The sequence below is a fragment of the Prinia subflava genome, chromosome 2 (genome assembly GCF_021018805.1).
Source record: "Prinia subflava isolate CZ2003 ecotype Zambia chromosome 2, Cam_Psub_1.2, whole genome shotgun sequence".
Lineage (NCBI taxonomy): Eukaryota > Metazoa > Chordata > Aves > Passeriformes > Cisticolidae > Prinia > Prinia subflava.
This window is the reverse complement of record NC_086248.1, coordinates 29,095,388-29,122,645: the sequence shown is the minus strand read 5'-3', so window position 1 is coordinate 29,122,645 and position 27,258 is coordinate 29,095,388. Positions and strand designations below refer to the sequence as shown.

Below are 27,258 nucleotides of genomic sequence, written 5' to 3'. Positions count from 1 at the left end.
AATAAGTGGGGTAAATTTTTGTTACTGCAACCTGCAAGGAGACAACTCTCATTCAAATTTTATACTGAAATAATTTCAGAGCTTTACAAAATAGTTTTCTTTCTTACTCATACCAAAGTTTGGTAGGGATGCCACGTGGATGTGGCAGTGCTATGCTTGGAAAATTCCAGAGTACTACTGAAAGAAAAGCTGTATTCATACACAAAATGTAGAACTTGTCCCAGAAAGTGTTTTGCAGCAGTTTGTCTCTGCTGTATTGCACTGGTCTGAGGTACCCATGAAATGAAATTGACCTCTTAGTTATAATGAATACTATCAAGTTCCTGATAAAAGAACATGTAAAATTTTGAAAAAAAGCAGCATTAAGAGAATGTAAATTAAGTATAAAGGAAGCTTATTTTTTCAGAATAACTAACACCCAATAACTTTCGGTGCTTTTACAATTACTTTGAGTATAATATTGGTAAAAGAATGAGAAGCACAGCAAGCTGTTGTTAGTCATATTCGATGTCAGAAACATATTTTCCTAAACCTTATATAATGTATTATACCTAAAGAAAATTCTCTGCAGCTTAAATACACCACAAGGACTGCACTTCAAAATATAAGCTCATACGCACAGCACTGCTTAGGGAAAGTACTTGTAGTGAAACACAAATAAAAATTTTAAATGCATGCTACATTCTTGTTACACTCTTGCACTTGTTTACAAAACCCTCAAAACACAGTGTAACAGGATTGCAAAACCTTCAGGAATCTTCATGAATAAAAAGAAGGAATACCTTTTCTCCTTTTGCTCCAGCTGGACCAGGATGTCCAGGTCTTCCTGGGACTCCCTGCAGAACACAGAAGTTTTTATATAAGCTAGGAAAAAATGAAACACGATATTTTTGCAGTGTCACTATGTTTTTAAAACATGCATTTTGGAGGTTGTTTAAACCTAATTACACTTATCCTTCAGGTATAAATATTTCCCTTCTCTTTGATACAGCAGCTGTGTACTCCTGATAAGTCCTTTGAAGGGTAAAACTTGTGGTCACCGTTGCATTTTCACCCTGGCAAACTAAATGTGGTGACCCTAACTGGCACATCTTGATACAGCTGCTAAATGCCAATTTATGCATTCCACATTAAACTTCTTAAATGTGCTACAATTTTTGAAAGAAGTATTAGTATTGTCATGAAGCATAGGAATGAACAATGATCATACTAACTAATGTGATTCCATCCCATATGTAGAAAAGAATATTTGAAAAATTTTCAAAGAGGACCATTCTCAGTAATACCAGCAATTCTAATGATATATTTCAATGTCTTTAAATATATTCAGCTTCTTCTAATTCTTTAGTTTTGAATTTTGAAACCAAGTAATTACTTTGTTTCAGCACTAGGTTTTTTTTTCAGAATGACTAGCTGGAATTATTTTTAGATTTTATTACTAACATGACTCTAACTTGGGTAAAAATACGTAATTCATTGCAAGTTTGCACATCGTAAATCATGTAATCTCACAGATCCTTCAAATCTATTTAAGTTCCATAAACTTTGAGGCCAGACAATTGTGGTATTTCCAGTAACATAAACACCAGTATAGTTTACTTTACTAGAGCCAGAATGGGTAAGATTTTATTATTACTCTCCTAAAAGACAAAAGAAAGGACTAGAATCTAGGCAGTTATAACAACCCCTACAGAAATAAATTAGATCACTGGGGACACCACACACTTACAGATGGGCCATTGGGTCCTGGTATACCTGGCAGTCCAGGAGCACCTTGAAGACCCTGGAAATTAAAAGAGCACATATCTAGTTCCTCTCCCATTTATAGTTCAGAAATACTTCTATTCAGTATGTCCAGCAGTACTGTACCTGCATTACAGCACATTTTCTTCTAAAATGTGGGCATTATTTTTGGTAATGGCTAAAAAAATAACCACCCCACCATGTAGGGAAGAGAACCAGGTTACCATTGAACCAGGTTAGAGGCAACTTCTTGCTTGAGTGATAAACACCACTTGTCCTTCAACCTTTCACATTTTTAGCCTATGTTTTGTAAATAGTTTTGTCTTTAGTTGTGCAGATAGAACAGATCTCAAGCTTTTCCTTAGAGAATAATTTTCTATTTTCTTTTACTAAAGAGTTTTGGGTTTTTTTTTTCTGGTGGGAAGACATTTACTCAGGCTTCTCAATATTACCTGATTATCTAAATGAGATGATACTTTCTGCCTCATTTTTGGTTGGGCTTTTTGGTAATTGGACATGACATTTTATGTAGTACTTAATGATCTACTTTCTTGCTTGTATTCTATTCCTTTGTCTGAAAATCAGTGGACTCCAGTATCTACCTACTAAACATACAGCCGTGCAATTACAGTGGATATAGGTGGGATTTGAGACAAGCCTATATGTCACAGTGTATCTTTCTTCTGCCACACCAGGCTTAGGTGCAATTTTAGACAAGTGAAAGTCATGTACTGATGAGAGCTAATGCTCTTGGTTCTCCCTGTAACCCACAAAGAGAAATAGATTCTTCCAAGCAGTGATTAATTTCATCTGTCCATCCTCTGACAAGAAAAATCCCTTCAGAGGAGGTGTATTTCTCATTTGAAATGCACTGTTCAAGAAGAAATGGCTAAGGAGGCAGTCTGGAATGCCACAGAGAGATCAGGAACCCTGAAATAGGTGCTCTGAGGGAGAGACTGAGGGGAAAACTTCAGAGAGAAATAAATCAGCAAAAATGTAGAGATGGAGAGACAATGATTTTCCTTTCTTGCTCCGACACACAGAGGACACTGATCCACCTCTGCAGCTTTTAAGAGTGGCAAGGTAACTGCTAATATGCTCTCTGTTCCTTTTGAACTCCTTTACTCTGATAGTACATTTGCATGAAAAATTAATATGAAACCAAAGGAACATTTTCTATAATTCTTACTACTGATATTAAAAAACCCTCCCATGAAAAAAAAGAAGTGCTTTGAAAATGAAGATAACAAGTTCAACAAAGATTAAAGGGCGAAGTTAACGAGCATATTTCAAAGACCTTCACGTGGGCCTCTCTATCTTTCTTCCCATTTCTTCCCATTCCAACAAAAGAATAAAAATAAAAATTTTAAAATTTCTAAAAGAAGTTACTTTTAAAACCTTTTCATAAATGTTTCTGAAAAAATATTCATATGCACCCTCACCATGTCATAATCAAAAGCTGCTGCAAAACACTGAAAGTATCAGAGCTAAGGCAGCTTACCAACTTTCAAATGGTGAAAAAACATTTGAATAACTTACTTATTAACACAGAATTAATGAAAACTATACAATGAATTTTCTCTAGACTCATTTAAAAAATCTGCCAGTCATATACTTGTTGTTACCTTATTACCTTCTTAGTTCCCTGCAATATCTTATAGTTTTGCTAATGCCTCATCCTCCCAGGGTTGGCTGATAGAGGTATCCTATATGGCACACAAAGTATGTGTTACTTTCCTTTTTTTTTCAGTAAAATTCTGAATGAAATTTGCTTATGGCTGCCCCATCCTTTTAAGGAATATGTTTTGAATTCCACCTGTCTTAGGTTCAATGCAAGATGTAACCAAAATTATGTATTCTATTACCATCTGTTAACACCAGGTGGGGCAGTGTTCTTTAGCTCTTCCATGATCAATTCTCCCTCCAGGGGGATATCTTCTGTTAATGGGCCATCGAGTCTCACTGCATGACTGATAAAATTACATCATCCACTGTGAGATGTTCCACCCAAGGGGAGGAGCCAAGCATTCCTACCCAGATGTAATATGAGCTTCAGAACACCAGGGCAGCCCATTTCCATTGGATTCCCAGAGGAAGACCAGACCCATCTACACCACCACTGGACCTTCAGAGGATAAATACACCCTTCTGCAGGATCATTGCTTCAACAGAACCACATCTGTCACTCCAGGAGGATTGCAGCCACAATTTAATTGGACTGCTACCAATGCCATGACCAACAGGCTGTCAGGTTGTATTCTGACTGTCAGTGTTTTACTTGTTTGGGGTTTTTTCTTTTTTTGTACTATTGCATTTTTATTTGAATTTTCCTAGTAACGAACTGTTTTCCTATTCACAAAGATATCACATATCTTTGCCTGAGAGCCCCTGAATTTCAAAATCATAATAATTTGGAGGGAAGGGTTTTGGGTTTTACATTCTCCATTTTAAGGGAGGCTCCTGCCTTCCTTAGCAGACAGAATCCTTGGTCTTTCCAAACCAAGACAGACCTCAGGAGGCTCTGGACTCTATAAGAAGCAAAGACTTAACGAGCTCTATATATCATGAAAAACAAAAGAAAAAATAAGCATGACACTTTAGGCTGACAACATGCAAATTCTGGGGCAAAACAGTGGCATGAGCTGTGGTTTTTTTTTTCCATATATAACTGTTTACTTTTGTAAGTCAAGGATCCTGATGAACACAGTTTTTTTGAAAACTATTCTCTCATTCTACTACTCTTTAAAAATTCTTTAGATGTCATGGCATTAGGCCAAAGAAATGTGAAATCCTTATAAAGAATTGCAAACCCCCCAATCAATACACTCTAAATTCCTTTTGTGTTTTACAGGTGCTGTGTCTGCTAACCAGCACTCCTAAACTGAAAGAGAGTAGTATGTGTTTAATCCCAATTAAGTATTTTGGAATTTCAAAGTGTTCACCACATACCTTTTTAATGGGCTACTTATTTTATCTCCTCAGTTGGCTAAGACCACTAAGAAATGTATTTATTTATCCAGATAAATTTGCTTAATAACTTCCATTGTGATGGTTTTTTTTTTCACTGATATTGCTCTTGAAATTTTAACTGCAGATATTTCAATTCAAAATTAAAGCTATAGCAGCTATTTTGGATTTGGCACCACAAGTCATTTGGCTTTTTTCCCTTCTCCATAAAGACATAAAAATAACTCATAAGAATGTAATATAAGATGCAAAATATTGTAAATACTTTAAATTCAGCCTATACAAATACTTTTCAGTTTCCACTCAATAGTACTTGCTGCTATTACTGTTGTCATCAGATTATATGCTTAATGGAAAGTTTTCAAAAGTGAATTCTAAAGGGAAACCAACAAAATGAAAGCAAATATGTTATAGACATGAAGTATTTTCTGAAAATATCTGGCATTAGACTATTTATTGCTCTATCCTGTATCCCTAAAAAGTAGTATGTAAATGTATGTGAGGCATTAAAACATACAAATGAGCAAAAATTCACAAATGAAAATCAAACAGGTGTTATTTAATTGAATAATAACATTCAATCCTGTCGAAAAATCAGAATCAAAGGCCATTTATAGCACTACATTACTATCTCAGCAGTTTTAAAGACCTAAATAGCATTCTATGCATTTCATTTTCAGTCTAGGTCTTTACTCAGGTTCAGATAAGAATGCTGTGGAAAATAAGTCATTTTACCTCATCACCCTTTTCTCCTGCAAGTCCAGGAAATCCACGTTCACCTTTGTTTCCCTATGAAAACATAACATTCAAACAAATATTTTCTATTAGAGAAAAAGGAATTCCATGCTCTGTAGGGCATTTTATGACCCACATTCAATATATGCTAGCATGATGCCTTCACAGCCATAGTGCCTAAAGCATAAAGCAAAGGCTCAAAGCTATCTGAAAGCTTTCAAATATACCCCCTGGAAAAGTGAAAGGAAATGAGTGGTTTGTACCTAGGAGGCAAAATGCTCAAAGGACCTTAAGATGGAGACATTAACACCAAAGAGTTTGAATGCTTGCTGAAATGGAGAAAGTTCACTTCTGTGGAATTAGTCTCAACTATGGGAGATATCTAAATGTCAAACCATGTGGCTTTTTATCTGATTCCAGCAAATCAGGATTTTGATTGATGTCAGTGGTACTTCAAGTCCCAGGGAAGTGGCTGTGTTACTCCCATGGGAACAGGGTGTAAAGGCACAGGGTGGTCCAGCTGAGGAGGGATGAGGGAGAGGAGGGAGACATGGAAAGTTTGCCACTTCCCTGCAGGATTCTTGCATCACTGGCTCACCTAAAATGAGTCTACAGATAGCAAAGTACTGCTGGGCAGTCAGATCTGAGCCAGCTTTAGTACAGGCATGACACAGAAAAGCTGTCCAGGCCTGGAACTCAACCCAGGCTATTTTGCTCACTCAACCTAGAGAAAAGGAAAACTGACACATGAAGAGGCTTGAAACGTAAAAATCATTCGAACCTTTAGGCTGCTCAATGCCACAGGGATACCGATAATACAAAAAAGTCAAGTCTCACAAAGGTAAGAATCTGGGCTTTTGCTTTTAGCAAGAAACAAAGCAATGAAAAGTACACTCTTCAAACCTTACTTTTGGTCCTTCTCTACCAGGAATGCCTGGAGGACCTCTTGTGCCAGGATCACCCTGCAGAGCAGACAGAAAATGAAATGAAAAATAAGTAGTTTTATGATATACATCTGATCCATGCAGACCAATCTATGTACACTTCTCCCTTCCTGCCTTTCTGACCAGCCCTTCATTTTACCCCAAAGCCTTCTCTTCAGTCCTTGCTCTCTTCTAAACCATACAGTTGTTCAGAGAGACTTCCTTGTTTTCCTCCCCATCTCTTACACTCTCTACTCAAATCATACTAACACACTTTTAGCTTAATTTTGGATAGTCCCAGGCCCACCTATGTTTAGATTTGAACATCTTTCTTTTAAGCATTAGTTAGAAACTAAGGCTACTTATTACTCTCTCCAGCTTCAAATCTGTAGTTATTTAAAAGTAAATGACCCCTGCATTGCTGAGAGAAGCATGTGCCAGATAAATTGCAGTCATATAGAAGTGCTAAATGCAAAACACTGAGAAATGAAGAATGAAGCATAAAGAACCAGCAAGAGAGAGAGCTCTGACAAGAGGAGCATGTACAGCAGAAAGACAGCACAATTACAAACAGAAAGAAAGACCTTAAAATAAATCAGACTTGGAAATGAGAAAGTCAATAAACCCTAAATACATGTATTAATAAAAGACAGTAGAAATGATGTGTGCTTTTCATACTGAAATACTCCCGAGAACAATTTTCATTTCAGAATATTGCAGAACACTCCAAATTTCATTATTTTTCAAAATATTACCTTAGAAATTCTAGACTATTTTCCCTATTTGGTACATTACTGAAATTAATGCTACAAAGTAAAGTGGAGAACAGGGTATATTTGTAGCAATTCATCCTGTGGGCTGGATGCGCTGAGAGGGCACATGCTGGCTACTACCTCACATGCTGTTCCAAAACTACTTTGCAAAATTTCCATAAAATACATTTCTTGAGTATTTTTAAAAAGAAAACAAAAATCATCAAAAAAATCACAATACTATTTTAGGCTAGCTCTGTAAGTCAGAACTGAACTCATAGAAGGTCTCAATGCATGTGTTTGCTTATAAAGCATGTTTATAGCAAAAAAAAGACATTTAATCTCAAAAAGAATTACCTTCAGTATAGCACCCATGTCTCCCACAAGTGGAAGTGCAACCTGAAATTAAAAAAGGGCATCTGCAGTTAATGTTTTACAAAACACTACTAATTCTGATGAGTTTTCATTGCTTCTAAACTTTATATTGTTACATGAAGAGCTGATTATATATATATGTTGGTTGGAGCTACTTTTTAATGAAAACTCCAAAGACAAAACAGGTTTTCAGATGTAGTTAAATCAACGTATCAATTTTAATTCTTCACTAAAAATGCAACAAAATTTCTCAAACCATGACAACAGCATAACTCCTGAACATACGGCTACTGTTGTTTCTGTAGCACATCAGCAACAAGTTAATATTACTGGAATGTCTTGTATTCTCACCTGATTATCTTCAATTGTTTTCCTTCTCCTTTCTCCTAGGCTTTGACTCTACTGTCAACTGTAGCACAAATTCTGGAGATACCAAAGCTAACTTCAAGAGATTAGATACTGGAAATAATCCAGCTAGAGCAACAAAAGCAACATATGTAATAGTTTTTCCTGCCTTTGAACATTAATAATTAGTGTGTAACTCCTTGGTGCCACCACTAAATTGCTACCAATACTAAAGCTGACCCAGTTAAAGATCAAGCACTAGATCTATACTGTACTGAAACAGATCCCAGATTTCCAAGACCTGCCATTAAACTTATATTTAAAGGCTTCCTGCTAATGACTCATTGCCCTGGTTATCATCAGATTCATTCACAAATTCTTCAATTATTAATTCTCATTTTGTCTGGCAATTGCTAAATCTGAAATCATATCAATTCCAGGCATACTCTAAAATTAGACAAATTCAAAATAAAGTAACTGTTTTTGTTTAGCCTGTTTCAATTCTTTCCATCTCGAAGAAGAAAAAAAAAATACAAGCACTTTTTTTAGCATATTCCAAAGACTGCCAATTAATAAAAATGAGCGTCAAAGAGCAGTTCAAGAAACGTGCTGCTGAACATGATTGACCAGAAATATCATCAGGAGTACACCATCTATAGGGTGGCATAACCACCTTTGAAAGCATGCCGAGTTGTTTTTAGGGTGAATCAACACCACCTAGCACAACTTGAGGACATGGTTATGTAAGGTGTGAGTCCATCCTCTGCACAGAGGGTAAACTGTACATAGACAGGATCAGCTACTCTTAAAAAACTTGTGACAAGACTTGAAAACAAAAACCTACGTGGCCTGACTTTTCACCCTTCTCCTTATGACATTTTTCAGCTAGGCAGGCTATTTCTGTGTCACCTGTTGGTTTTTCTACTGGACTAGAAGTGTAATTTACCCAGTCTCTCTTCTTTTCTAATGTTCTTATCTTATCTGCTCTATCAGTGTATGGCACAGAACCCCAAACCCTCAGTGTGGAAGGTCCCAACCCCAGCTGCAAAGGGCAAGCCTACTGTGCTTGTGCCACAGAGCTCCTCCCCTCTGTGTGTAAGGCAAGTCCAACCTGACTGCAAACCAACTCTCTAGAGCCATAAATCTGTGTCTGATCTCTGAATAAGTGTATGACTTATGCTGGGATTTTGAAAATGTTAAAATGGCCTTAATTCTCCAGATTCACTCCTGCTTGCTACATCTTCCTTGAAAACATATCCTTTTCAAAGAGAAGAGTATTTCAAGAGAGCAAAAGGCAACAATTATCTTGTTTGTGAGTTTTACCTTTTAGACCTGTCTGTTTAATAGCAGCATCAAATATTTTACTTACATTTAGTTTACAATGAGCTGTGCCTTCCAGACTTATTCTACTTATGGATTTCGGTTTTCCTTATTAAGCACTTTATCCTCATCTGTCTCGAGTTAAATCTTGTTGACTTCAGACAGCCTCTGAATTTTGATTACATCTTCTAAAAGCAAGCAATCTTTCCCACTCCAATTTCCGAGTTTTATCTACTTACCCAAATCAAATTAAATCACTGACAAGAACTGAGCATGGGAGAGACCTCTCTTTCCAAGTGTGACAATAATCGGCTGAGAGACACTCAGATCCATGATGTTTGATAAGCATTAACTACATGGTAACTAATTCTAAACATTTCTTCTTGCTTAAAGAAACATCATGAAGAGAGTCTTGGTTTTATTGAGGCCAATGTACATAACAGGGCTGTTTTCCTGTCTTTCCCAAGTAAGTGTTTCTACTTTATCTTCATATTGCTGGTTCTTCTAGACTTGCTATGCTATCTCACCTCATATAATCTGAAAATATTTGCACCAAAGCAAATGCAAAAGCTTTCCCTGCATACGTACAGGATCACCTGGAGGGCCTGGTAGTCCTGGCTTTCCATCTCTTCCTGGGGTGCCCTAGAAACAAATGCAAAACTTGATGGCCTTAAATCATTGATGAAGTGCACATTAATTTTTCTTTTATATATATAATACTGTCACTTACATTAATACCTGGGGTACCTGGAGCTCCTGGTAATCCTGGAGGTCCCCTAGGGCCCTGAGAGCATGAAAGGTCATTTAGGTTACAAGAATACCTTTCCTGCAAAACTCTTAAACTTCATTAATGTATTTTTGTATTAAAGAGAAAACTTATACCCTACCTGCACACCTGATGATCCAGTTGGACCTATAGGACCCTGTAAGAAAACTCCAAATTATCAGTAGTTACACTTTCTGGGATAAGGGAGATGAACTTCATTAAAAAATGCTGAATGTGGGATATTTGTGCAGTTTTCACTTTGAGAAAGACTTGCTTTAAGGTTTGGCTTTAAATCCAAATGTAATTTTGCCAAAGTTAGAGACCTCAAGACTTTGCAAATATCCATTTTTTAGGGCAAGCATTTTCAAAAATTAATGATCTGTGGTGAAACTTGATATTTAGCAAGAAGTTTAATAAAGAAAGCCAATGAGCAGCTGAATAAAACCAGATAATTTAGACATAAATGGGTAATTTTTAAAATTCAGATTTGAAAATATTGTAACTGAAAAAAATATTTTGAAGTATCATTATTTTAGATTAAGACATTCAGGGTGAATGTCTAGTCACCTTTCACAAATATTTTCCCTTTATACCAGAGCACTGTCCATAAAGTGAGTTGTATTTGGTGACACACATTGGTCGACTGAAGAGAGATTGCCTCAGTCACTGGAGTAGAACTCCTGCAATAACATGTACCACCCACCAGGTACACCATCAACATCAGCAGTTTCTTTTACTGAATACTCTGAAGACACTGCAGGTGGCTTTATTTAAAGGCATTAAAAAGAAAGAAAACCAGGAAACAAGCTGAATAACTGAAACAGTTATTGCTGTGCAAATTATTCGCTATTAATGTTTTAGAAGTCTGTGTCAACTTGCATCGTGTTTGAATTTAAACTGCACAGCAACCCTTGAAGCAAACTGGGAGTTGGCATTCAGGCCAGAAGGGAGTTCACAGCTTTTTACTGTGCTTTGTTTGCCTGTTGCAGTTGCTCAGTGATGGACAGTGAGAATCCCAAATTCTGGGTGTTAGTTTACTTACTGGTGATCCCTGAATGCCTATTCCAGGGGGCCCCATCTCCCCAGGTGCTCCCTGTACACCAGGTAGTCCTCTTTCTCCCTGTGAAAGGTACAAAGCTTTCCATCACAACAGCTCTGAAAATCAAAACTACCAAACTACCATATTATCTTTTAAAAAATATTTTTAGAAACAGAAATATTGTATTTTGCATACCTTTGGCCCCCTTGGACCTGGGTTTCCAGGAACACCAGTGGGACCCTAAAAGAAACCCAAAACAAAACAAAACACAAGAAAACCAAGAAAAAAACCAAATTATGTTTTGAAATCCAAGAGACTAGATGAATTTAATGGCCAAAAATAGCCAGCCATTAGAAATAAATTGTGACAAGTTTATATGTCTTCTTTGTTAGTGGCAATGTCACTAAGATCATGTGTCATAGTTACACTATTTCTAGACTATACTTTAATGCAGTTATAATACCACTGTAAAATATATTTCGATTTTGAAATGACAATAAAAAATACATGCTTTGTGGCTTTAAACTGGAAGTGACTAAGTTTAGATTAGGTATTAGGAAGAAATTCTTTACTGTGAGGGTGGTGAGGCACTGGAACAGGTTGCTGAGATAAGTTGTGGATGTGTCATCCCTGGAAGTGTTCAAGACCAGGCTGGATGGGCTTTGAGCAACCTGGTCGAGTGGGAGATGTCCCTCCCCACAGCAGGGGGTTGGAACTAGAAGATCATTAAGGTATCTTCCAGCACAAACCATTCTGTGGTTTCTTCATTGCACAGTGAGAATCCTTTACCAGTTGCCCCTGCAGAATATAAAGTCAGGAAAGCCTTTTCAGATTATGAACTTACTGGTGTTCCAGGCAGACTTGGTCCAGGAGGCCCCATATCGCCTTTTGGGCCTGGATGTCCAGGCGGCCCCATAATTCCACCAGGGTCACCCTACAAAATAAATTTGAATCACTAATTGAAATTTGAGAAGTTTCCCCTGTGAAAAAAACTCTAGATATTATCAAGTTTATCATAGAAAGTGCCAGTACTTTGAGAAGATACAGAGAAGGAAAAAAATCTTCGTATTTTCCTTCGAAAAGTTACAGAACTGGAGACATGGATCATATAACCATTATTAATAACTATTATTCTCTTGGTTTTCCATGCTTGCAATTCATCTGATCTACATTTCTTGTTCCCCAGGCTCCTAATATGCAGGTTGTCATTAAACGCTGCCAACTAATTCATAGCAACAGCTGAAACAACAGCTGTCTCTCCCCAGTTATCAACCACTAGTGCTAAACCTGGGGCCTTCAGTGTATTCTTCTTTACATCTCTGTTCCTTATTTCAATATATGCAGTATCTCTTGTTCCATATCTCTAAACTGCTCTGCTTATGAAGCAAAATTGTGCCTTTTATTATGCTGTCCTCTTGTCTTTTGCAGGCTCCTGCAACATCCTGTGTGATTCTTTCTGAATCCACCACTTCCCATTTTGCAAGACGAGTACATTTTTGTCCTTGTTCCTGTTATTTTCTTTGTCTTTCTTTCAGCTCACTTCTTCAGACTGGAGTTTATTGGTTTTCCCTGTACCCCACAATGTATAAACACCACCACGCATCACATAGCTCAGGGCACTCCTCTATATACTCTTTTTTCTCCTTCTTTACATTCAGTATATACACATAATTCCTAGCTCTTGCTGACGCAGCTGAATTCTAACTAAGGGATTTCTACACAGCAAAATAAAATGTCCTGAGGAGATCCAGCCTTGGCTCACATCTGAGCCAGTGTAGCTGCCCTAGAGCTCTGCCAAGATGAGTATGTCTGACTGTGAGGTGGGATTTTACCCATTAGTCTTGGTAGGACAATACACTGAAAAGGCTGTTCTGTAGTCAGGACCTGAACTGACATTTCTGCACAGCACAGATTTAATGCAAGGGCACAGTCCAACCTCTTTGAAATATTACTTCAATTATTCATCTAAAGAGCAACTGGGTTGCCAAACTGGCCTGAACCATCTCCAAATGCAGAGATGTTTCTTCTCCAAGACACAGGGGGTTGCTGCTGACACATTTTAAAATCACTTCATACAGCAGCCACACAGATGCACTACAGAAGAATGGAAGGTTACTCTTGAAGTGAAACTTTAAAATGCTGTAACATGTCAAGTTTAATTAAAAACACTTAAAACATACCTTGTCTCCTTTAATTCCTGGGTTTCCTGGTACCCCAGGATCTCCTGGTAAGCCCTGGAATTAATAAAAATATAACTGTACATTTTTATAGCTATTGCCTTAATGGTTATATAAAAATACAGATGAAAATTAGTTTACACTGGAATAATTACTGTGCATTAGTATTGGCCCCAAATGTTAATAACTATAAGTTAATGAATGTTTCCTTAATTAAACATAGAAATAGTTTTTCTTTAAGGAAAAATGTAATAATCAATATTTTTTTCTGGACCCTATTGGGGAGAATGGCAAAGACCAAAAAGGTGTATTTCTTCTATTTCAAAGTAATTACAAGACTTGAAAATCAACTGTTTTTTCAAGGAAGGCAGTAGCACATAAAAACTGAAATTTTAAGGAAGTGTCTCATCTTTTTTGTCCATGGAGGGCTGCATGATTTCCTGTAGTAGTTAATTACTCAAACTGGTATCTTAAAAGCCTCGATGAATTCCTATTCCTTCACATTAGTTAATCCAACAAATCCCTTTAAATTTTTTAGATATGTAATGGGCAAACGTTTTCAGTAAATAAAGTATGTTCCAGCCTTTCTTTTGTCTAAATCTTCTCATCTTTCACATTTTGATTTTAACTTCAGTATTTTCCCTTGTCCTTTCCATGAAGGATTTTTATAAATGCAGAGAAATGAAGATAAATGTAAAAGATTAAAATCTAAATAGAAATGATTTAAGTAATAAGTAAGGTTTAATTGGGTTCTCTCACTATATTGCAACAAATACAGAAAACTTTTTCCATGACCCTTCAATGTTATTCAACCAACTATTTAGTCAAGCATTTTGTTAAGAATACCAGTAATTTTCACAGTAAAGGATAAAGTTGCCCTAACTGAACAGTAAAATCTAAGTATTAAGAAACTTAAGCTGGGCTGAAAAATGAACTCTCTAAGAAAAAGACAAGGAAACACATATTGTTTTAATTTTTCTTCTGAGTGTAAAACACAGTTTTGTGCACACTGACATACGACAGATGACAACATTTTCATGCCAGTAGTGAATGTTCAGCAGCTGTGTTTGCTTTCTCTGCTGCATTCTGTGCTTAATACAGACAGACAGCTAATCGTTTCACCCAGTCATCCAAACTAAAAGCATAAGCAAGAAAAAAAGTACCGTAATGAAAAATATTCTGCTTATACCAACACAAAATCATGATGGAAATGGAAGTTTATGTTTACTGATCATGGCCTACTCTATCCACTTTTGATATTGGCATAAAATACATACAGCCTCTCTCCTCTCTCTTCTTTTCTAACTATTTCTCAAATTTATCTTTTCTTTGGTTGGACCAAGCTCAAGTGGATTTTTAGGAAAAGAAGTAATTCTTATCTACTAGATGACTCTTTGATGATGTAAGTTAATATAAAACAATTTTCGAACTTTCATAATTGTCATCACACTGCATAAAATGAATGATTATGTTTTTTAATCAATATTATTTCATCTTTAGAAGACAAAAGAACAAGGAGCTTAAGCTAAGCACAATGTCTCTATAATACCTTTATATTTATGTTTGTACATACTAAAATTGTGTGCACAGATAAGAGTCTTCAGGATCATCTATATCTAGGACTTACATATATTATAATTAGTATTTATCTGTTCATAATATTCTCTTGATCAAAGATCCATCAGAACAGCAGTTTCAAAAGTAGCAATTATGAACTCAAGTGGGATGATGGCAACACAAGTAAGACAGAAATGAGTATTTTGTTATCTTTCACAGTAGGATTGGTGATTTATACATAAAAAGAAGCACAGCAGATAAGGCTTATGAACATTTGAATAGCTGATAGGTAAATCAGACACAACTGAAAAAATGTATGCCTCAGCTGAGTAGGAGAATGAGATATAATAAAATGGTCAATAAATAACACAGTATAAATTAGCTACATGCATATTTATATGCTTTTTTTTCCTTGTCAAGAGCTGAAGATGCTGTGTTCTACTGGTCACCTCACTTATAGCCCTGAGACTTTTAATAGGTCACCAATAAAATGTCTGCCAGCTCTGTACCACTCAGTAGGGTATTTTAATATTAATAAAGTATTTGGCTTAAAAGTCTGTTCAAAATAAGAATCTTCTTCCACAATATAGTCTCAGGGCACGTGTTGAAAGGCAGAAGACAAAATGTAGCAACACCATATTCTAGAGGCTTCTATTGGTAGAAAAAAGATAAAAACCGAAACCACACACAGAGTAATGATCAAAATCCCAGTCCTTTTCAAGTGAGTGGCTGAACTGCTAGGCTTTTTATTGTCCGCTTTTCTCGATCCACTTCATGGATCTAACCACTCTTACCTCAAAAATCCTATTCAGAAGCCATTTGATGGTTTATGGAAGAAGGGAGGTACAAGAACCAAGAAGAGGGGGTACCACTTTTTAGGTTATGTGACACTACTAGTGTTGTGGATTGAAACACAGGGAATTAGGCAGAAAATAATTGTCTGCCCAAATTGATGCTCAAAGAGGGATTGTGCCATAATTTGGAAGGGAGACAGGCAGCCACTGCCCCAGGAGAGGCTTCTGCTATATGTAGGTGTCAAATCAAATCCCCAGGGCACTTTTAGGTTTATTATAATGGTGATTAATAGTTTAAGATGTTTCCTAGAGAATCCAGACTGGATTGACATTTTACCCTCACTCTTTGTGCCCAGAGGCACAAGGGTCACAAGTGTGCTGGATCTTGGGGTAGTGCCTACCAGTCTGAGAAATCCCAACCAGACATGAGACCCATCAGGCTGTTGCCTAGTGACGTAATAGTTACAGGGACACTAAAACTCCCACAAAGGAGACTCCATCAGCTTGCCCAATCAGTTGGCAGACCTGAATGTGTGCACCCAAAAGCACAATGAGTACAGGAACATTCCAACTCTGCTGAGAAGTACCACTGCTTGACAGTCCCATCCCGTCAGTTTTGTACCCACAAGCACACTACATCTCTGGGGAGCTTTGCCCGAGAACATCTGTGCCTGGTAACTGTGAGCAGCTGCACAACACAGACCAAGAGCACTTGTTTGACCATTGCAGCCAAGCAATGATCTTCCTGCTGGAATGGGAAGCCAGGACCCAACGAACATAATGCTAACAGGGGAACAAGGGGGAGATCATCAGGAAGGGCAAAAGATCTTGTTTCAGTGATCCCAATGCCCAGATCCACTCCAGGCTGTCCAACAGTGTCAGAAGCAAGATATAGATGGTGTACTGAAATTCAGGATAATGGCCTAGTGAGGGAAGCATCCCATCCTATTTTTCCTGAACACATCCTATTCAACACCGGACAGCTACAGTACCACCCACAAAAGGAGCAGCTATGTGGCAGTGCTTCACTGGCTAATTGTTCATGCACCTCAGCTACAGCTGGAGAAATGGCACAATACATACAACTTCTCCTGGCAGTCCCCTGGGTCCAACAGGTCCTGGAGGGCCTTGCAGTCCCTGTGAAATGATATAATACACACCTGAGGTAAAAGTCAATCAACTACTGTAGTATGGTGTAAAGCGTTCTTATATATAAATATATTAAAACATCAAGCATTAAGAATTATCTTCCACATGGAGTAAGAAGTACAGAGTTCGCTCATTCTCCCTTTTTCTAAGATTTAGTTCAATAAGTCTTGTGGACTGATAGGTACAAAATCCAAAGTACGTATATAAACCAAATACAAGTAAATACAAAGGGAATACCTAAAGAGAAAGACATAACAAAAGAAAAGATCAAGATTTCAATTATCATTTTTAAGACAATAATTTTGTGGCTTCTATAGCCACATCCATTCTCACAGGGCCTTCTTTTCATGATCTAAAATTCAGGTACTATCCAACATGAATAGTGTTGGGTGGCAGTTAGATTTAATAGTTTCTAATTCTATCTTTGTTGTATACAATTCAAGGCTTCATGAGAGACTCTCAAGAACATTTGTGCTTAGATACTTTCCTCAGAGAATCACACAATTGCAGAATGGGTGAAGTTAGAAGCAATCAACAGTGGGTTATCTGGTTCAATCTTTCTGCTCAAGCAGGGTCATTCTAGAGCACATTGCAGTTTCTTCCACAGAGGGAGACTCCACAACCTCCTTGGGCAATTTCATTCCATTTGATTGATTGAGTTCCATTGCTCAATCACTAATCCTCATGTTCAGGTGGAACTTCCTGTGCATCAGTTTCTGCTCATTGCCTCTTGTCCTATTGCTTGGCACCACTGGGAAGAGCCTGGAAACCTCAACACCACTGTTTAGATACTTATAATCATTGATGAGGTCACCTTCCAGCTGACTTTTCTCAAGTCTGAACAGGTCCACCTCCCTCAGCCTTTCCTTGTAAGAGAGATGCTCCAATTCCTTAATCTTTTTTGTTGCCCTCCACTGGACCTGCTCCAAGAACTCCATGTCCCTCTTGTACTGAGCAGCCCAGAACTGGACACAGCACTCCAGGTCACCAGGGCTGAGCAGAGGGGCAGAATCACCTGCTTCACCCAGCTGACTGTGCTTTTCCTAATGCACCCCAGCACACCACTGGCCTTCTTGACCTCAAGGGCACTGCTGGCTCATGGTGTTGTCCACCAGGATCTGCAGGTCCTTCTCCAAAGAGCTGCTTTCCAGAAAGTTGTCCCCTATGGTTATTCCTCCCCAGGTGCAGGACCCTGCACTTTCCTCTGCTGAGTTTCAGACGGTTCTTCCCTGCCCATCTCTCCAACCTATCAAGGTCCTCTGGGGTATTGGCCACTCCTCCCAGCTTTGTGTAATGGGAACTTGCTGCTCTTTCATCCAAGTCCTTGATGAACCAGTTAAACAAGACTGGACCCAGCACTGAACCCTGGTGGACACCACCAGTGACAGGCCTCCAGCTAGACCCTGTGCCATGATTATGATCCTCTGGTATCTGCTGTTTAGCCAGCTCTGGATCCACCTCACTGTCCACTCATCCAGCCCACACTTCCTGAGGTTTGCCTATAAGGATAGACTTAAAGCAAGGCCATGACTGCATTAACCTTATCTGCTGTCTCACAGGATTAAACAGAGGAGCTACTAAAGTACTGGCAGTGGTCACTCCACCCCTCACTAATGCATGAAGAGAATACACTCAGCTACCAGTGGATCTCTAATTGCAAAATGGGTGCTCGCATTCTCAAGTGACAAAATAGCACAAATGTTGCTTAAATATTCCTTTCTGACTGACACTGAGAGCAACAAGAACTAAAAATGTAAATTTTATGTAAAATAGCCATGATCCAAGCACACCATTTTGATATAAACAATTTGCATTCTTTGCCCATTAATACTAGCTAGAGTTGATAGCTTCAGAGTCCTCTTATATAACAGCATACAATGCAATTGTTATTGGATAAAATAATTTTCACTTACCTTTGATCCTGGATTTCCAATAAGACCGGGTGGTCCAGGATCTCCCATTTCACCCTAATGATTTTGTTTGAGAAAACAAAAAAATCCAAGTTTACTGCTATGTCTCCCAGTATCAGCTGTGTATACTAGCAACATGTATAGTAAGTACAAGTCCAAAAATACCTTATTTCCTTTTGATCCTTCCATTCCAGTCTCTCCCTGAAAACAGTAAATACATCAATAAGAAGTCAGAAATTTAAGTAGGATCAATGAAGAGTTTAATTTGCTACCTTAAAATATTGTAATACAGTTTGCAAACATAAATATCAAGAAAATATTAAATAATTTCTGATGGCTTTCGCAAATTCTGAAAGACATTCCTCTTGCAACCTAATTTTTTTGCAGGTTTTCCCAGTGTTTTAAAGGAAAAATGTTTGTAAACACTACATATCCTTAAGAGCACTTCCAGTCAAAACCCCATTCTTCACTACTACATCTCTTCTGGTATCCAGTATTCACCTCCAAACCCTCACATTATTACAGTAGGACTTATTCTGATCATTATAATATGTTAACCACAAATATCTCAACAACCTTGAGTACTATATTAAAAACATAGATTTTGTCAAATACCATAAGAGAGGACAATAATTAATTACAAATACATATCATAGATAAAGAGACTCTTGCAGAATGAGTGTTCTGAAGATTTGCCTCAAAATAAGTTATGCGCACATAAAATGGCTGTATGAGAACAGCCTAATGTTAAATGTCACTCTGGTGGCATCAAAGCTGGCCACATAAAACTTTGTAAAAAAGCTGAAAGAAAGAACCATCAGGGGAAAAAAAAAGGATGTGCTCTAAATTCAGTTTAGTGCATGGATAGGACCAGCAATAGAAATGCTGAAAAACAGGGCACCTCTGTTTTTTATTTATAACCTGGGAGACCTTGACGCACATGTAAGGAGACAATCTATATACTATCCCACATCATCCCTGCATCTAATGAATGTCTACAAAGAAAAGAACTACAGAATGAATATGGTATGAAAGTAATCTCAAATGTGCATTATTCACAGCAGTTCAAAACATGCCATACTTACTGGGTCTCCCTTGTCCCCTTTTTCAGAAGGTTCTCCCTAAGGAAAAGTAGAAAGGAGGTTGACAGATTTATTTTAAATGGTAAATAGCACATACGTTTGGTTTTGCTGAAGAGTCCTGGAAAATACGGCTGTTTTAAACCTGTCTAAAATACAAATATATGGACAAAAGTTTACTGGAGGGATGATGTTGATTTAATGCCAAGTCCATGACATCTATGATCCTTTCAAGCAGGAGCACAAGGGAGGGTCAGAAACATGAACTAAAGAGAGTGATCATGCATCCAAATCTGAAAAATTCTCAAACACAGGTGCTTTATAACACCTCAAATCGTAAATCTGTGATATCTAGGGAGTGAAAATAATGATTCTACCTGCATGAAAACTGTTTATATACATATGACCACAGAAACCAAGAAGCCTCACATCTGAATGGCAAAACACCTATTAATCAGTAGAACCATATACAGCACGTGTTCCTGGAAAAGCGAAATACACGTCTGTTCCCAAGTAATACCTCCCAAATCATACTGTAAAATTTATGCTTAAACTAAAACATACTAAATTAGAATGTTGATTTGTAAATTTTAATAATTTAAGGCTCTTGTTTTTTCATATAGATATTGAAGATGACATTCATGACTTGGAAAAGTATGACTGGCATCTTATTAATGAGGCAACCTCTGGTCATAAACTTATATTAAAAAAACTTAAACTGGTAGTAAGTAAATGTTTTTAAAGCTAAGGATTTTGTGAGCTGGTAGAACAAGAAATTTACTTGGATATGTAAATATGCTCCTAAGGAGGGGTTTGAATAAAATACTAAAGACACTGAGAGAATGACAACTTTTCCCATGCCCAAATTTTTTTTCCTAATCTCCTGTATATTTTACAAGATTTCATTCATAATCAGTACATTACATCAACTTCTAGTAAATACATGACTACAGAAGTAATGAATTAACTCACCTTTTCTCCTTTTGTACCAGTCATTCCCAATTCTCCTTTTTGACCCTATTAACAAAATTAATTATATTTAAAATCTTTATATTCTGGCAATTGTAAATAACTCTCTCCTCTTCCTTAACTGTACTTTGTTCTATGTTGACCACAAAATCTTAATTATTGTTACAATGGAAATCAAGCTTAAACATCTGCAAATGAATTTAAATTATTGTTTTCTATGGCAGACCTGCAGGTTTCTCAATAAAATGTTGTCAATTCTGTCACTTATCCAGAGCACTTGTGTCTTCTCCTTCAAGTTTGAAAGGCATGCAATTGTTAAAATCTGGTGAGCTGTTTATACAGGACAGATAACTATAACAATGTAGTGCCATAAGGTGTGGATTCAGAATTTGACTTCCATGTAATTTTTAGAGGTTGTCTATGAGGTTGTTTTTGGTATAGAAAGCCTCCTTGTTACAGAGGAACTGCTTTAAATATTCATTATTTACTATCCAAAATATTTTCTGAATTTTAACGTTCTCAGAGTCTTTCCCACATAACTGGCAGGGCAGCTCATTTGACTGCTCAGATGCCATTGTAGAAACCATAAATAATTCTTTCAGCATTTCCCCTTTCTATTTATACTAGAGGAGAGAAGATCACATGCTGCCACTGCAGGAGAGCACGATGAGTTGCATATTGGACTACACAGATCAAAGTGCTAGTCATCTCAAAAATCTATTCCTTCAAAGCCCATTGGGATAAATCAAATAAAATGCACTATGTTAAGGGTGGCAGGGAAAGGTTGGGTAGGCATTTCAAAACTTCCCCAAATTCATCCCAAATGCTTACCATGTCTCCCTTCTGGCCTTTGAGTCCAGGGGTCCCAAGTACTCCTAGTAGTCTTTTATCACTCTGGAAAGAAATATCACCACAAAGATCAGAAAATGTCACTGTTTACTTCCAGTAACAACTTGTTTACCACAACAATTTATTGTAATTTATCAGTTGCAAATTCAGAAGTCCTAATTTACTACTAGACAGGGAATAATAATAAATGCCTATGCAGTACAACTAGGTAGTATTACAGAACACATCCTTTATCACACATTCACACTCCTGCCACACTAGCAGAAAATGAACAAAAGCATAAAGGGGAAATGTCTATGTTGACCATTGATGTGCAAATCTATGATTTTTTTTAGTTCAACACAAAAAACATATTTTTATGCTCATTCTTACAATACATTTCTCAAATATGTTAGAAAAGAACAAAACCCCTCACTTCTATGAAAAAGAATCACAAGCCTTTTACTTTTGAGCACCATGAAATGCAAAAAAAAAAGTAGAACTAATTTAAGTCTACTACAGTAGTAAGACAAAGGAGAGGGAACAGGCTCCTCACACTGCTTCTCAAAGAAGACAGACTTAAGGACTAGAGGTTCAGATTGTATACTTGCTCAGCTGTTATTGCACTCATTTATTTACTCTTCTGTACAAGCTAAAGACACAATAAAACACAAAGCAAATGGTTGCCTCTTCACAAAATCAGACTTCCTAAGGGGAACAGTTTTTTTGCAATGACAACAGAAAAAGAAACAAAACCCCAACAACCCTGAAAAATGAGCTCCAGTCACGACCCAGGGAATCCCAATCCTAGAACTCATGCCACTAGGGTGAGCAGGAACCCTGAATAAGCCAGCTCCCCTTGCCACGCTCCAGTTTCCATAGCTCTAAAATGGGAGAATATCACAATGAATACATGTGCCATTTACACCGTGTTAATATTTTCAGAAGATGGTAACTGAATATAAATTGAAAAAAATACATTATTTTAGAAATGCTAATTTCCTGATGGATTCTTCTTGGTGTTTAGGGTTTGTAACACTCTTAGTATACTAATTATCAAAATCAGCTTCAGAGCAAGAAGCAGATACCCAGGTACCTGAGTATTGATGAGAAATTGTTGACAACCACTGGACTGAGAATCCAGGTATTGGTTACCATGTACACTACAAATTATGATTTATACTGAGTTGTGCTTTTTTCTTTTTTTTCATTTTTTGTATATATGGAGTAAAAAGTTTTTAAAAAGGGAAGAGGCTATTAGACCAAATAACTATCCTTATGTCCTTTGCATTTTATGGGTAATTTGCTCTTTACAACCAAATGTAAGTAAAATACACCAAAAAAAAAGATTTTGAAAGTTAATAATAAATTATTCCCTAATAATCTAAATTTACTACAAATTACAATGATTCTGAAGGATTTCTAACTAGATTATGTTGTAGTTTCAATTTCTTTGTGTTTTGGTTTAATTTTTTATGTGTTGGAGAACATTTTTGATTAAACTGATCTACATGCCCTTTCCAAAGATGTTTAGAAGCAAGTTTGGCTAAATGACCTTCTATCTACATATGGAAAACTGGTGAGTAAGAAGGATGACAAACAGAGGCCTTGAAAACCCAAGCAAAGGATAACACAGGCCTGAGAGTATACAAATGCAAATCATGAGGCATCATTTATCCATCCCCGAAGGAATGTAACATACAGTACAGGGCAGAACTAGTTTCTTGGCAAAAAGAAGAGAACAAAATGCATTTATTGAACACATGCAAAGCATCTGATTTACACTGAAAACGCAAAAGACATAACAAGAAGGAATATAAAAATAGTCACAGGTAAAAACAGGCACACAGGAAGAGTGAGGGAAGCAATGCTCCAGCACTGCCTCCCACCCCATTAAGGATCAATGCTACCACTTAAACTCGGCAGGTTGCTCTCACCTTCATTAAAGAAAGACTGCTGATCTTGGTTTGCTGTTCAGCACAATTTGCTGCTGCAATCAGCAACTGCATTTATAGTGCTCTTTCACTGTATATATGGATCAAGCATATTATACTTTTAAAACCTTGCACTCCAGCCTCCTTAAAAATCACTCTGATAAAGTGATTGATGCTGACTCAGAAAAATCCTGGTTGCAATGAATTATTTAAATACATTGTACAATTACTAATACTTACTACAGCAATCAGAAATTACCATACAGCAATCAGAAAAATTGCAAATAATCTGATAAGAAATAGAGAAATTAGAGAAAAAGAAAAAAATCATGGTTAATTATGATGGGTCTTAAGAGCCACCACACTTCTTGTTATCATGGTTCCTAGAAATACCAACACAAAGAAGCCATACTAATTTTATTTTTTTTTGGTGAAAATAAAAAAAAAGGTGTGAAAATACCTATAACAACTAAAATGTGATCAATACCTGAACACTTGAAACACCAAATTGAAAGAAGGCTTTGTGACATCCTTGAGAACACAGATAAAATGATGGAAAATAACAAACATCACCATTCTCTGTGCTTAAAAACCTCAGAGTATGACTCAAATATCATTTTACCAATACAAATAACTGAGGAATACTGCAAATTCAGTACTGGAATATGAAAGACTGCTTGATGTCTCCAAGATGCTGTGGACAAAATCAGCTTCTGTCATACTAGGTAACAGAATGGAAAAAAGACAAGTTACTGGTACATACATCTACCTAGGTGAATCAGTGGCTAAGCAGAGAAGCTGTTCTTTCCTTTGAAGACAACTTTGTCTTGTCCTTGATGGGAATATCCCATTCCCATTATAAGATGTATAGGAATTATTATGTTTGTTGTTGGAGACTTAAGTTGACTCTAGAAGGGTCTGAATATTTAGTTAAAGTTTGCATATTTGGGACCTTCTGTTTGAATCAGAAAGCCAAATCCACTTTTATCTGGAATCAAACAGCATTTCCTAGTTGAACAGTTAATTGCTTATGACAGAGTCATTAAAATCTTCAAACTAGACAGCTGAAGGGAGAAGAAAGTTGATCAGCTATCCAGGATTTAAAAGATAATTTATAGACACATACCAGCTGGTCTACATTTTTTCCAGAATATTGTAAATTAGGAAATAGAAGCCACCTTAAGAATACTTAGAGCCTTACAATTATAAGAAATATGATTTCTGGAGATAGATATGTGTCCTTTTCTGGAGACTGTCACTGTTTGTATTTCCTCTTGCAGAATCAACCTTAAAGGGACTATCAGGATAAAAGGGATTGATAAGGTAGAGGTGGAGAAGGAGTTACAATAAATATGGTATCAATAGAGAAACAGTGCTGGTATCAGTGAAAGCTCTTTGGCAGCAAAAAGAAACTGGTAAGGAAACCAACCCAAAATATATAAAACTTCAACACTTATATATGAAACAGGAGACCAAATACAGAAATTAAGTCTCTGTGCATAAAAATGCTCTATGCTTAATTCCCAATACATGCTTCTAAGGTGATACACTGATTTTGAATGGATTAAATATCAGAATTAATATCAGAGAAATCACTTCAGTGATAAAAGCAGCTGGAAAGGTATGTTTGACATGAATTTACCTCCAGAGTCCCTGTTCAAGGAAAGATTTCAGCACTCATCTGGGAACATTACATAAGAAAAATACCCTGAATACACATGCTCTTTATAGTTAATGCGTTCTAATGTTAAAAGAAATGAATTCCCTCCAGGCTTGACCTGTATGACTTAAGTTGTGATACACACATTAACCACTGTACTGGGGAAATAATGCTGTAATACTGCATCATGAATGAAATAGGTTTCTGATCAGAAAGGTTACACATTCCCAAATCAATTAGGCAAACTTCTCTATTCTCATACAATGGAAGACACTACCACAGCTTAAATGATTTGAAATACCTGCAGTAAGAATGTAAAAGCGCTGTCGAGCTGAACACAGCCCTATGCAATTTTTTTTTCTTTTAAGTTCTTTCATCTACGGGGGTTTTTATTACTGACACAGTGTTTTTATTAGTCCACAATACAAACATAAGGACAATTCTCATGGACTGCTAGCAGACCTTTTCCAAATTATGCCTCCTTGTCTTTCTATTTTACTCTTAGAATCCTAGCAGAGTTGGTCAAGAAAGAAACACCAAGTACAATTTAAAGAAATTAGGTTTAGAAATGGGGAGCTGGTGCTTCACACTAACAGCTTGGTGGACCACACTTCTCCTTTCTGAGTTTTACCAGTCAAAAGCAAGCAAGTGGAAGATGGATGGGAGGCAAGACACATGGCAGCAAGACAGATGACATGGCAGGTATGTGACTGGAGTGTGGACTGAAACTTGTAAAGGGATGCAAGAGGGAGGGCAAGAAAGAAATTACCTTGTGAATTAATTTGGAATGCGGATCACAGGGATCAAAACTGTGGTCATTTCTACCTTAGATACTACTTAGTCATAAACCAAATCAAATCTCCATACCTCATTATAATGCTTGTTCAATGAATCCAGGATTCCTTTTAGTCCAGAAGGACCCTATATGAAAAAATATACATCAGAAGATCATTTTAATTTAACTATTTTTATGTTTGCATATCTGTATTTACAGAGCAGTGGGGATGTAAAAGATTTTTTGATTTTTGAGTGTACAGTAAATTATCTTCTGTAACTTCATTATTTCCTTTTTCTAGCACAGAAGAAGGTCAGTTTTTAAATCTCTGAATTTTGTAAACCAGCAACATATTTTCAAGTGAATCAGCCAGTCAGAGAAAGCAGAAATGAAATCCATATCAATTTTAATACAAGTCCCTTCTGGTATGAACAAAATCCTTGTTCTGCAGCATTTTAAAACTCTTTCCACTAACTCAAAGCACAAGTTTTGATGTAGCAGCAGCTCCTAGTGTGAGTATACAGATAGGTTTTTAATCTGGGAGTACAATAAGAGAAGCTGAGGAAAGCCAGAATTCTCCAGAAAATTAACTTCCATTAATCCATAGTTTTATTACCATTGCAAGTTTTTACCTAAACATACATTCATCAAAAAATTCAACACTGAAAAAGGAACTTCTTGATCAAATGAACATTTAGAAAAGAAACACAGAAAAGTGAGTTGGGAAAAAAACCATTTTTGGACATGAAATCCCCCCATTTTTAGGCATGTTCTGCCAAAAAGCATGCCATCAATGATATTTTTAAGTTTGGTAGATGGAGCAGAACACAGAAAGTACAGTCAAGAACTTCAGAACTAAGACTCAATTAAATTTACAAATTAGCATAGTTATTCTCTCTGAGTTGAAGGTTTCACATAATGCAATGTGAACAAAAGCTACTCTTGATGGCTGTAAGAAACGTTTGATTGTATTAATAAGATTACAATATATACAAGTAAGTCACTTAACCTGATTGACCTGGATGTAACACAGCTAGGGCACAAAAGGAACTCTCCTCTCTGGGGTTTTTACAAATTACAATTTACCCTCTGCAGCTTTTGTCTTAGTGTGGATACTAGGAAAATTTGGAAGCCCCATGAAACATCTCAGGTGTTTCACTTCCTCCTTCTTCCCTACATTGGAAGAGACAAAAGTACCTTCATGTTATTTCAAAGTGAATTGTCACTTCAAATTTATGTTGAAAATAAGATCAATATAGTAATGATGTTTTCACTAAGATATCATTCCACTCTGATTTCTGAAGTTAATGGCAGAATTTTTGCTTCCACATCCATAAAGCTGGCAATCCAGAACTGGGACTGGAGTATGATGACACTGCCTAGGCATCTCAATATCAACACTGTAAACATGCCATGCTGAATCCTTGAACCCAGGATTGCTGCAGAATTCTGAAATACTGC

The 27,258-nt window shown here is 36.9% G+C and overlaps 1 protein-coding gene across 9 annotated transcripts in view; it reads right to left on the bottom strand.

The window, feature by feature from the left end:
• Positions 1–27,258, bottom strand: part of COL19A1 (collagen type XIX alpha 1 chain) — a 191,583-nt gene that overhangs the window by 29,368 nt on the left and 134,957 nt on the right. For all 9 annotated transcript variants that reach the window (XM_063389432.1, XM_063389431.1, XM_063389436.1 and 6 more), the window contains 19 exons: positions 25,890–25,943; positions 21,432–21,494; positions 20,604–20,648; positions 19,638–19,673; positions 18,718–18,753; positions 18,556–18,609; positions 16,577–16,630; positions 13,146–13,199; positions 11,810–11,899; positions 11,161–11,205; positions 10,969–11,046; positions 10,048–10,083; positions 9,891–9,944; positions 9,749–9,802; positions 7,478–7,519; positions 6,354–6,407; positions 5,446–5,499; positions 1,730–1,783; positions 783–836 (listed from right to left, as the gene is read on the bottom strand). In XM_063389432.1, the coding sequence (XP_063245502.1) occupies positions 783–836; positions 1,730–1,783; positions 5,446–5,499; positions 6,354–6,407; positions 7,478–7,519; positions 9,749–9,802; positions 9,891–9,944; positions 10,048–10,083; positions 10,969–11,046; positions 11,161–11,205; positions 11,810–11,899; positions 13,146–13,199; positions 16,577–16,630; positions 18,556–18,609; positions 18,718–18,753; positions 19,638–19,673; positions 20,604–20,648; positions 21,432–21,494; positions 25,890–25,943 (1,011 nt within the window). The remainder of the gene's footprint in view (positions 1–782; positions 837–1,729; positions 1,784–5,445; positions 5,500–6,353; positions 6,408–7,477; positions 7,520–9,748; positions 9,803–9,890; positions 9,945–10,047; positions 10,084–10,968; positions 11,047–11,160; positions 11,206–11,809; positions 11,900–13,145; positions 13,200–16,576; positions 16,631–18,555; positions 18,610–18,717; positions 18,754–19,637; positions 19,674–20,603; positions 20,649–21,431; positions 21,495–25,889; positions 25,944–27,258) is intronic.